The sequence below is a fragment of the Pyxicephalus adspersus genome, chromosome 2, assembly GCF_032062135.1.
Source record: "Pyxicephalus adspersus chromosome 2, UCB_Pads_2.0, whole genome shotgun sequence".
Classification (NCBI taxonomy): Eukaryota; Metazoa; Chordata; class Amphibia; order Anura; family Pyxicephalidae; genus Pyxicephalus; species Pyxicephalus adspersus.
In genome coordinates, this window is record NC_092859.1 from 96,312,207 (window position 1) to 96,325,582 (window position 13,376).

Here is a 13,376-nt window from a genome sequence, read left to right on the forward strand (position 1 = left end):
GTCAATATAGGTGATTTTCCGATAATGGTCTCTCCCGACGCGTTTCGCCCTCATGGGCTTCCTCAGGAGAGTTGAGACCTTGGTATATTGACCAGGTAGTGATGTAAGTTAAAAGAAGAGAGAGATGTAAGATGTAAAAGAGATGCAAAATACTAAACAGAGATTCACTCTCCAAAGTAAGATAATGAATATGGGTAATATGTCAAACCCCCAGGATGACTTCTATGGTGTTAGAGAGAGATGAAGTTTTCAAGTACACAGGAAAAAAGGGGTTGGATATTGCTTTTTTGGATAAAAGAAAAGAGTGTCCTGTCAGCAGGCAACCAGCACCTTTATTTTATTTTATTGAATATAAATAAAAGATTTTAATCAATTTTATAATAATACTGCCTTAAAGAGCCACTTTTTTCTTCATCCTCTCCTTATCTTTAGACGTTTAGGCTCGGCAACACTACCTAAGTAGTCATGAATCCTATCCCTTAGAAACTGATCACATACCAAACTTTCTAGGTAATTTAAAACCTATAATTCTAAAAGAATCACATTTTAGAGAATGTATCACAAGTTACACCCTGATTGTCTAATCTCCTTTAGGTTTTTTAACAACTGAGATGTGAGGAACTACCAGACTTGATACAAATTGAGTAAATATTTTAGATCAACCTACATATTACATAGATGTTGGTAAACCAAATAGAGATTTTACAATCATTACATTAAAATGTATTTAAACAGAGAAAAAATAATATACTAACAATGTGATACCATATCTGAAAAGATCAAATGTAATTTAATATTATTTATTATTTTTTTTTATTTTTTTTTTAGATTTACCCTTCTTCCTCTCTTTTAATAAAAAAATTCAAGAATGATCTTCACCTTAAAATTAAACATCTGAAAGAGTGTGAATCCTCACTGAGAAAACATGAAATATTTTCTTCTCTAATGGAATACTCTGAAATCTTCAATATTTCCATTGCAACTCAAAGGTATGTCTAGTAATGAATATTATTGGAATGTATTATTTGGTAGTTTTAAATAAAACAGGAAGCATAAAAGGGGAAAACATTATGAATTGCTGTAGCTAAGAAAAAAGGAAATAGGTTATGGTGTACTGATAATGGTTAATCTTGAAACTTTCCAGTGGAATCTTTCCACTGGTATTTGTAGTTTTTGAATGATAAAGTAAATGTGTTTTTCCATAAAACAAATGTAATTGTGCATTGTACTAATTCACTGTACTATACATATTATTCATATAATACCTTATTTAGGATTTAATCTAGAATTTAGGGCGGTCCATATTACATAAATCTGAAACAAAACACCTATAGACAAGCTCTTCTTAATTGATTACATTTTTCTCTTAAATGATTTAGAGTTTACTGTTTTACCATCATAGCAATTATAAAATAAACAATAAAACCTTCTCTCTGCAGGCTTGTTCAGTTGCTCATTTTGTTATAGCATTCTTAACATGGACAATAGTTTGTAGGTACACTGTGACAACTGAGAAACAATATCATTCAATAAAGAACCTACACTAAAACAAGGTGCCCTAAACATTCAAATCCTATCAAAATATAATGCTGCGGCAAATGCTACAGGTATGGGAGGCACCTAAGGTGTGCAAACCCAAGTCTGTCTTTCATGACTGTCTGCCCTGAGTAGAGCATACCATATGTCATCCCTTTCTTGTAAAAGATACAGTTTTATAGAACACAGGAGGAGAACGAAAAATCTTGAAATAAAGGGGGAAGGGAAGGAGGAAAGGAACAATTGTGAAAAAGAAGGGAATGGAAAGTGAGGAAGCATGAGCTTAGGGAAAAAGAAGTGAGAACCATATGTCTGCCTCCTTCAAATTACTGTGGGTGGAAAATATTCAGACAGGGCCCAATTGTGGGATGTGATAATTTCAAATGAAAAATGGTCTTTTTGGCCATGGCAGCAAATAAAAATGGGTCTGACTAACTACTTTTCACTCACCCACTCTTTATGGTTTGTGTGGCAACTTCAATATATGACAAATGAGCAGCAGTATAGTAAAGTGATATGTCAAGGACTTCCAGACTGCCTGGGGGATTTAGCATGAAACAATTGTTTAAGTGAAGCCATAGCTAATGCTTCAGGCCAATTCATTTATCATTTATAGGATTTTTTTTTAGTTTTTTTTTTTCCTGTAAACATGTATGCAGTTATAACGTCAGCATTAACCCTACTATAAATTTCTCAGTCCCTCTATCCCCATAAATAAAATAAGTCAGGTCCATTCCGGCCAATTTTACACTACTGTATCCTCTGCATTTTATTGCTTGTCTATATTCTCTAGTTCATTTGGGCCAAGTCTTTGTAATAAAACAATTCTGCTAGTTAACTTTACATACTGTGTCACCTGCAGTACTATTTTTTAAAGCTTCCTTTTAAATTAAAAAGAACTAAATTGGGATGCGATGTTGTATGTAAGCAAACTGAAACAGAAAAAAAAAAATAAAATCTACAGCCAAAAGTGTGCTGCTAAAGTTTTCTTTCAGAGACATGAAAATCATACTTTTCTGTAAAACCACATAGAGCCTTACGGCATGCCCCAAGCATGGTATTTAAAGGATTTGCATGTTTTTAAAGTTCACCATAAAGTCACATAAAAATACCACCCCTTCTTGTACAGTATTTCTATTTTTCATATTATTTTTTTTTTGCATTGATACATATCCCTCATTCCAGTACCCAGTTTCCCGAATGCTTTGTTTACAGTAGTTTGTCCGTTTGGTATCAAAATTGGAAATCGAGTGCTTTTTTTGGCGGGGGGGGGGGGGCTTTAAAGTTCTGGTTTGCTGAAGACTTGCTAAACCTTCTGGGAGAATTGAACCCATGTGGATTCCCCCATCATAATTATCCTAGAATTGAAAGATTTAAAGATTACACGTTGTTACTCTATTCATCCTTGTTGAATTATTTTGGTATTTTTGCCATTTTTTGTGAGCTACTAATAAAATTAAGGAGCAAAGAAGTACAGAGAAACTTAAGTAAACCTTACCAAATATTTTTATTACAACCCCTATTTATACTACATCTGAGAGCATATAAAATGTAGATGAATGTAACTCCTAAAATATTCTTCAAATATAGCATCAGTAAAGTGTTTTGTCAAATGCACTTTAATACCTGGATTTGATTTGATATCAGCCTCTTGCAGTCTCCCGTATAGTAGAACTTAGACTACGAAAAAAGCCAGTCAGTCCACATGTGTTAACAAGAAGACTACTAATATAAAAAAGAACTCAGTAATGCAAGAGCTCACGGCCAGTTTACAGTTCTACTTTCACAGTCACAGGCTGAGGGAAGGGAAAAACCAAAAGGTATTGCTTAAATTAAACTGTCACACACCGGGTCATTTCAACTCAGACAAGCCCATGGCTACAGAAGCTATTCCACACTTCTGGGTGTGTAGAAAATCTCTCCCCCTGTGGTTTGCTGTGGTTCCTCCAACAAGAACCTATATCACTATGGCATATACAAGTCAATGGGAAAAGCCACAGTGTAAAATATTGAATACTTGCTGCACCCAAGAACAGACAACTTTTCAACACACAGGCTACTGGAAAGATAACTATGGGGTTTGTTCTTCTACAGGGTGTTTTTACAGAGGTAAGTTTAAAAGTTTAAAAATAGAGAAGACTATATCAAACCTGTGCAAATCCAGGGCTAGATGGGCATAAAAGTTAAATCTTTGCCAGGTAAAACAGTTCCCTAATATGTATTCATCTGTTTACATAACTTAAAGTTTACCTTTAGACCTGAAAATTCCCAAAAGAAGAAGAGGCTATTTCTGTAGTTTTCTTATTTCTAGTAATTATATACGGTATGTATTAATAATTAGTATGATATACACCAATTATTTTTACATCTGTCTTACTTTGTATTGTAAATGTATGTGAATTATCTGCATTACTACAACATATTCAAGGGTGTTTACATTTAAAAATGACATCTTCCATAACCTTACAGGGAACCACTTGGATACAGAGGATTTCCCAGATTATCTGCTACTTCTATAGAAACTGGATCTTTCTCAGGTATGGATGATTTCATATTATTTTACTAACATAAAGTGGGTTATGAAACATTGCTGTGTGCGTAGGGGTAGGTGCAATAGTTATTTATTTATCCGATGACACATTTTGAGAAGCTCTGGACAGCCATTTCACCTTGATGAGTAATTCAGATAACTGTAATTTAAGCTATATCTTTCTGGATGAATCAAAAAGTAGAACAGCAGATCTCCCCATAGAGGGGTTAAAAACAAACTGATGTGAGAGAAGCTACCCCTTGGGTACCATTATGGTAATGCTTTCCAGCACTGCAGCCACTCTGAACTGGTGTGAACTTTGTAAACTCCTCTTTTAAAATGTTCAAGATTTTCTTAAAGCCACCATAGACTTTTTTGTGTGACTATTCTATGTTTATTTGAAAATATTTACATTAGACTGGTTTATTTTAATTGATTTCAAGTATTTAGTATATCTGATAATTTTAGCGGTAACCTGGAAGTATGATGTCAATTACAGGTGGCAAAATAAGTACAAGTGTGGATGGGTTTTTGCTTGCTTCAAATAGGTTTAAAAGGTGAGCAGTCAACTATACATGTCAAAGAAGTTTAAATTAACTCAAAATGTCTCAAACTGATGGCCCTTATAGTCACTCATCAAATCTTAATGTATTAAAAAATATATATTTTATAATGTACATTCATAAAAGTAAGCTGCAGTTATACAATCCGGTTGACCGAACACCTATTTTCTGTTGGGTACCAATTCCTCCTGACTGCACTCCAGGACCTCATGAATCTATCTGCATTTTAGCTTTCTACAGAGACAATGCTTTGATATGCCTGATGCATACCCCAATACAGCAAAACATCTGCCAAATTGAGGCATCTACTTTTAGTTATGTAATGCAGTGAGGGTATGTTCAAGCTTTTAGTTTGGCAAGGTGGAGGAAGGGGGATTTGTTGCCAAAATTGTCTTGGTGCTTGTTTTTTACCCAATTTTGCCTATTAAAGGACCAAATTTAATTTTAAGTTTAGTAGTTTGGTAGAATGCTTATAGGAGCCATTGTCAGTATGGGTGCCTCTTTGCACTACAGCAAACCATTTTTGCCTCTGTTGAATACTGCTGTTGGCTGCACACACCATTTATGCTCACAATGGCTATGTAACCCATGCAGTGTCCTCCCAGCCTTTGTACTTTTTTAAGGTGCCCAGGTCCAGAGCCTGATCACCTGTCACATTGCAGAAGAGGAGTTTGCATCTGGTTGCGTGTCATTTGTCAGAAGAGCAGTGCAAATGATCAGCGTTGAAGATCAAAGCTGCTGACAAATACCAGTCTTCATTATCCTACTAGCACCTCATTTTCCAGGCTTTCCTTCAAAGAAGCCTTAAACATGATTTGTGTCACCCTGCAACCTCTTCTTTGTGTTCCTGATACACAAGCCACATATAGCTGCACACAGAGAACTAAAATGACCCTAAAAGTACAGATAAGGAAGAAGGACACCCTAAAACAAGGAGCTGCCAACTGACCATAAGTCATTCTGAGTCAAGAGATGGATTAATCCCTTAGTGGTATCACAACAAAATCCTCCTTTTTGCACCAGTAAAGAGACCCTGTCTCCAAACCATTTAATTGCCAGGTTCGATTCTGACCTTTTTGAGTTCACCCATCACTACAGGTCATCCCAATGCCTCTTTTTTCCAGAATCATACATTTAATATCACTTGTGTTAAATGCTGAAGTAACAAAAGAGTTCCTGTTTTTGCAATGGAAACTTTTTCAAAAGATAATGATTGATATGAACCTAAACATGATTGTTTTTGCTGATGGGTGCCTTAGTGAACACTGAACTTACTGAACGTCAATGCCAGTCATTCGTTGGTTTGTATTCATTTGAATGAATTCAAGTGGATGTGTAAAGCCTCCATTCCCAAAAACCTGACAACCCTAACCCCTAATCTGTTTATAGATTCCATCCTGTTTTATTGATAATACTTAATTAGGAATTAACACCCAGAAAAGTGAAATACTTAGATGATGTTGCTTATTCCATACTATACCTCCTACTGATCTTTCAAATATGCTAATCTTTTTTTTGTACAGACACAAGCAAAGTGGTGAACTGCAGTAATGGTAAGTATAGATTATTAAATCTTTAGTTTTTGCAGTTTTTTTAATAATGCCCTAAAAGCGACACAATTAGAAAAAAAAAACAACAAAGATCTTACCATCCCAATTTTCGGTTTACATACACATTTATCTACCATAGACATGTATATCCTAACCAACTGAGCAATCACACTTTATTAGTACTAGAAACTAATAATAAAGCAATGAACCCATAAAATCATATGTAACTAATAATTAATTAAAAAAATAAAATTGTCATCCAAACAAAAATAAAGTCAAAAATTAAAAACCCATATTCAGAGTTCATTATTCATTTGTGTTTGTAATAATACAATTAAATGTTTTACATGCTGCTCTAACACATTCATATAGCCAAGTAACTAACACCCTGGTAACTTAAGTTGTCTCTTCTGTAATCACGTCTATGACTGTTTCTTGGAACAGATAATGATACATTATCTTACATCAGTCGTATCTTCAGCAATCCTCCTTTGGACCTGACTCCTGAATTTAACCCAAAGATCAAAGACTACTATGTAGAGCTGCCATTTGATGTAGTGACAATGGAAATTGGAGCAGAGCCTGCACACTGCAAAAGCCAAGTGCACCTGGATGATAGGGATGGACCGAGGTATGATATTAGATGTGAAGAAATACAATTAACAATTTATTACTTATTAAATGGCTAAGTCTGTTTAATTCAAAGTAAATGTCTACATTTGTTGAGAAGAAAATTGTTACGGGAATACCTAGTTTAATTATATACATGACCTATTATTACATTAAAACTTGAGGTTTTTATTTATATTTATTTAGAATAAAACAGAAAGGGTTAGAGCCCATTTCACTTTTATATTGCTACCTCTGTCACTAATTAGACGACATTTTCAGGAATCCCTCTCACAATACTGGGTTCCAGCGTTAAGATAAAAATGGGGAACCTCCTCCACCTTAATGCAAATTCTAACTCTAAATTCTCTCCATTTTATTGAAAATATTGGCTGAAGTTAGATTTTAACTTCCTCAGCCAGATTACAGAATAGGAGTTTATGACTGCTATAATCACTCAACATGTGTTGTAAAAAGAAAACCAACATCCTTACAGATGTGCATTACCCTTGGTATGCATACTTGGATTGACAATTTTTTTCTTCCCCAAAGGTTGTGCAGACGTCTGGGAAAGCTGTAAGCAAATTACACAAACAGGAAATTAGATTTCTACATAGACATAATACAGAATGCATTGGATTCCAAATATTTTAACTTTTACTTGTAAGTGTATTAATACTTACAAGTATATGTTGATATATATGTGCTTCCTCCCCAGGGCTGATAAAGTCACCACCATTAGCATAAAAATCCTTACACAGATTTGTGTAGTGCTTTGGGCTGGTTATCACTCTGGTTATTACCTTTTAAATTATAGAAGTTCATACTTTTTATTTACTGCCACCAAGTAGCAATACATCTAAAAATTGTATCAAATTAAATTACATTTCTCCCCATATCATATTAATTTACAGAAGTATCTGGATTAATTTTGTGATTTATGACATATGACATATGTGACATATCGTTTCTGTGTTTGTGTTGGTTTTTGCAAGATATGAACTGTTCTAGTAATTTATGCTGAAGTAAAACTAGTTGGTCAGTTAATATAGTGCTTTGGGGCACAACACAGGTACAATTACCTGTGTAATATACCAAAAGTTTACAATCACAATTTATTGTGCTTTATTGATGCATTCAGTAATGTGACTATAACATTCAGAAATAGGCCAATAAAGGTATCTCTAACTTTATGTAATGTTGGGTACCCTTTAGTTGGAGTAAAGCTGTTATCAGTAGGGCCATCTATTCTGAAAAGGCCTTATAGGAAGACTCAGAAAAAAGGGGGTAATCTTGTCCTCTAAGTTGGAGGCACCTGGAACATACTGAGCCTACACAGATACAAATACGGTATATTAGATTTTGGTAATTATACAGGTATTCATAATCATTTTACTTTAAATTTGGAAATTGTGAAAATGTTGTTAAACACATTACATCGTCTTTAGGAGATCAACAGTAAGAAGGTTAGTTGATATTCACAGTACAGTTTGCTTTAAATAGCACACATTGGTTGTGATTTATTAAAGCTCTCCAGGACTGGAGAAAATACAACTTTATCACTAAACCTGGAATGGATCTGGTCCAGTACTGAACTCATTTGGTAACAAATAGAATATTACTTTTAAGAAGTCCATTCCAGGTTTGGTGGATAACCCATGTTCACCACTGAAAGTGTATCTGCTCCAGTCTTGGAGAGCTTTAATAAATCAGACCCATTCTGTCCACATGATCAGGATACTTGTTCATTCTAACACATAATATATCTGTTGGTATTCATTTTGTATTTTACTCTAGGATTGCCCATACTGCTCAGTGTTTTTTGAAGGACGATGAGTAAAGTGTCAGTTTTCCTACACTTGGTATTGTCCCTAAATCCTAAATTAACTCTATTTACAATTATAACCACAATGCCACTGAATGCCACTGATATGTTCTAGGAGGTATTTCTCAAATAAATCTTATTGATCCATTTTTCTTGTTACATGGGAGCCTCCATCTATTGGGACACTGATTGTATTAGTCAGGTCAGTAAAACTTTTAGAGAGAGTTGTCTTTCATAACAGATTACTCCAGAAATTATGGGAATATTGGATAGTTTATTTTAATACACCTTTTTAGGGTAATCCTATCTATTATACCACTTTTGTATATTCTTGTATAGATTATCCAACAAAAACCTGTCTGATTTGTTTAGCACTGTAACAAGTGTCTTTGTAATTGTATAACAATAACGTACAGTATTTTGTGTTAAACTCAAAGGAGACAATTTGGGTAATAGGCATTTTTTATTCATTGAGGGAAAATTTGGCATTTTGATATTTTAATTTTGTTCCTTCTTTATCCTTGTGTTTATTTGGTACATAGATCAAACTTAGCGTGTTTATTGTGATGCTGGAATTGTTCTCTCTTTTAAAAATTAAAATCAAGCACATTAAACAAAAAAGGAATATACAAAGTATAGACTTTGAGTAGGAAACATTGGTAATATATTAGCAAATAAGACAAGTAATAGCAGTTAAAGTGTTCTTGACAATAAAACTTTACAAAGAAAGGGAGATTGCTTTGATGAAATGTGGAAATAAAATAAAATAAACCAATAAAGTCACGTATAAAATGTTAAAGAGTAGAATAAAGGCAAGCATTAATTTATTTTTTTCAAAAAGCAAGAATTGTAAAAAAATATACAAGAGGAAAAAGAACAGAAAAGATCCAAAGGAAAAAAAAGTTCAAAGATATTTGTATGGTAAAGAAAAGAAATGAGTACGCATCTGAGAACCTCAGTTTGTAGAGTTTGAAATTAAAACTTCATGGTGAATGAAGAGAAACTAGAATGCTGTACTAAATTGAAACAAATGTAGAGCTGAATAAGTGAGTGGTGGTCAAAAAGCCTCTATAACCCAAGAAATAAAAAAGAAAGCATCATTGTTTGGAGGTAAGGACCTATCCTTAAATGTCTAAAAAAGAATAAAGTTCCAGGTATAAGTCACAAACTCACAAAAATGGTAACTTTATAGAACTATATACATATGACCAAATACATATGGTATGGAAGTATGAACACATTTCAAATGAAAGATTTGGTAACAGTGTGCCATATTCTAAAGATTCTAATATTCTCTCAGTTATTAATACACAATACTATTCTAATGAAAGGAGACCAAATGTGGAATGTGATTAGAACCTTATGCTGATGTGATGCTGGAAGTCTAACAATGTGGTTTTCAGAAAAATAGGTCAACCACACAAATCCTGTTATTTATGCTGCTGGAAAATTTGGTATAGTATCAACCAACACCACCGGTTTATTAATTACAATCAGGCAATGATATTCTGAGAAAGGAAGTACTATTATAAGTATCACAGAATATTTAATCCCTACTAAACTGGGTTATGTACAGAGTATTTAAATAATGCTGATGGAACACAGATCTTCTAAGAGTAAACCTGGTGCAAGGGCAATCATTTTCTAAATATGCTAGTTACCCAGATGGAGCTCTTATTCCAAAGAAGCATTTCTCAATATTTGCCCCCAACCACTGCTATAACCAATTAACAGGGAGTCAGTGGGGAAAAGCTAGAATATCACTTTTTTATCACTATTTTTAAACAGCCTAAAACCTCATCAAAGTCTTGCAGCTGGTTTTACCAAGTTGTGTTGACCCCAGAACTATGCAGGGATCATTAAATGGGAGAGGCCACAGTTAAGGAACCCCTAGAAAACACTGGAGAAACCTTGGTTGTGAAACTATACAATTAGAAATTTCTAACTATTGTACACCACTTTTAAGTTATTAAATTAGAAAGTATAAAAGCTACAGACAGTTAGGAAATGGGCATTCTCAGAAATATTATAGCCACTTCAACCTTCTTGTTTCTTCTGGATACATATTTACTTAACGCAACCTATCATGAAAAGATGTCACTGCAGAACTTGTTTTAAAAATGCTGATTCTACAACATGCCCATTCTACAAATACTCTGGAACAGTATTTTTTCCTGGTCTAAAGTGCTATCTTTCTGTGGTCACTTGGAGTAATTTCACATATGTTGTGTACAGTTAGGTGCAATATTTTTATTTTTCAGAGCTGGGAATTATCCTCTTGGCCTGGGTTTTAACCAGATTACTCTACATGTTATGGATGAATCCAAACCATCACCAGTATTGCTAAGAACCTACAGAATAACTGTGCATAGGGAAGATCGTCCAAGTATGCCTTTGTTTGACCATCACAGATTGTGCAGTTTTGTACAGGTACAGTAATAATTATGTGATCCTAACACTTAAAGTTAAAAACAATGAGACCCTATTGGTTCTTACACAAGCAGTTGATGTAGTGATGTACTGTAAGTGTTAGAAGAAGTAGCCATAGCGAATAGTGAGGCACATTGTTATCCCACACTCATAAAATGTTAAATGCTAATGAAGGATCCAACCTGGAGTTTCTGGACCTTGGGAGGCTTTCTATTTATTGCCCTTAAATGTGTTCAGGGAACAGACAGGGTCTCTTTAAACGTATTATTTATTTGCTGTTTGACATGTTGGTAATAAATAAAAAACAAAGAAGCAGGTATTGTAGATGTTGATACAAAAGAACATATCTTTTCTTCTTGCCTTGGATTTAGAGAACTGCTACAAATACTTTAGATCCAGATGTTCTTTTTTTTAGAGAAGACAGATTGTAAATTAAGCAGTATTCCGTACTCTCTGAATAAAGTATTACTCATCTGATAATACACTCACTGGAACCATGGCCCTGGGATACACTAATCCATGAGGTATTGTCACTGTTTCCCTGCTGGATTAATTTAGGTTTTACCTAATGATATGAAAAAGAGGAAGGTTAGGCCAGAAAAATTAGTTCAAGGGTGGGTAGAATAAACCATGATGAGGGATGTGAGCACATGTTATCAGTCAATAGCAAGCTTAAACCTCTCTCAAAGTTAAATCCTATTAAGAATCATGCTAAATATCTGCTATTATTGTTACAAATATCCAATTAATCTTGTGATTGTCTTTTCTGGTGCTGAACAATTTTTATAATTTACCAATGGAATTTTAAAGTTAGAAAAATCTGTAACTTGACAAATACAAGGCCTGTCTGACATAATTCCCTTAAAAGTAATAAACTTTGTATTATATTAGAAAGGGCATTACCTGTAAAAGCTGAATTAAAGTGGACACTGAAATGAATGAATATGTAAAACTTTATGTTAGATAAAAGTTAAATATAGGTAAAGTATAGAACTTCTTTTCTACTTTATGTATATAGAAAGCCTGAGACATCACAGTACCTCTACTTTTGTTGGACTTTATATTCTATATTGCCATTCAAAATGTGGCTTGTCCCATTAATATATTATTAATAAAGGCTGTCTATATAAACAATGTAACGTATTACAACATACCAATCCTAGATGTGTTGGCCATGGATCCTGGAGCACCCAATTACACTGTCCAAATAAATTAAGTTTTACAAGACTTCCAATAGAGTATTCCTGTATTTAAAACTCCAGATATACCATATCATCCCAGTATTTCAGTTCTCGGACACCTATATTGATATCGAGAAAGTGGCTCTATAAAATTAATCGAGCATTGCAAGGGTCATCTAGGTGCCATAAAACGCCTCCAACAAAAACACAGGCAACAGAACCCAACTGCAGATTGCAGGGGGATTTAGGCTGCCTCACATTGTTTATGTTTGGGCATTGTTCTAATTAATATTACATTTTTGAGATAATATAACTTATCATACCAAATAGAAATGTTTTTTGTTAACGGTATATTGTTATAGGACAGTGCTCACCAACCTTTTCAGGCCTGCGGACCACTAAAGTTTCCAGCTCCTGACCGTGCATGTGCAGGGAGCCTGGGTGTCAATTAAAGGGGGAAAGCCTCCCCCGTAGTGATGTCATCATGACATAACCCCACCCACTCCCCTGAGCCACAACCCGCCCACCTCTCTGAGCCTGGGATTTGTACGGGGGACGTGGTCCGCAGCTCTGGCCAGTGCATCCCCCCCAGCAGGGTCCTTCCCCTGACCCCATTTGTGGGGGCACCGGCCAGAGCCGCAGACCACCAAAATTTCCTTGCGGACCACTGGTTGGTGACTGCTGTTATAGAACAAGTTTGTCCTGGTTCCCCAGGAGTAATATACAGTATGAATTTTTCTAGTAGATGATCCCCAAACTTTGCAGGTGTTTGGGAAACTTAAGTTTGGGCTTAAATATACCTATTTTGAGTGGAATCCATGTGGTAAAGATGGCCCCAAATATTAGAGGTCCTCAAAATATCATACTGGTTTTGGTTCATGTAATTCAATTAACCAAATGTTTTCCTGTATCCCCACAGGGCATAATCTGACCAAACATATTTGTTCCCATAAAGACTAGGGTTTGCTGACTGTCTAATTTGGCAACATGGATAAAACAAAGTTCTAGGAGATAACTAAAAATAAAATAGTTCAAAAGCTACTGCCATGAAAACAACAGAGGAAAAATATGGTCAAGCACACATGATGAATAAATTAGAATCATAATGCAGAAGCAAAGTGCATGGCTAAAATGATTTGGCTTTACAAAGCT

The 13,376-nt window shown here is 34.7% G+C and overlaps 1 protein-coding gene across 1 annotated transcript in view; it reads left to right on the forward strand.

The window, feature by feature from the left end:
• The window catches only part of CPED1 (cadherin like and PC-esterase domain containing 1), a 129,326-nt gene that overhangs the window by 55,397 nt on the left and 60,553 nt on the right, over nt 1-13,376 (forward strand). The window contains exons 11-15 of the mRNA XM_072399032.1: nt 829-989; nt 4,006-4,073; nt 6,153-6,182; nt 6,624-6,810; nt 10,875-11,043. Coding sequence (XP_072255133.1) covers nt 829-989; nt 4,006-4,073; nt 6,153-6,182; nt 6,624-6,810; nt 10,875-11,043 — 615 coding nt within the window. The remainder of the gene's footprint in view (nt 1-828; nt 990-4,005; nt 4,074-6,152; nt 6,183-6,623; nt 6,811-10,874; nt 11,044-13,376) is intronic.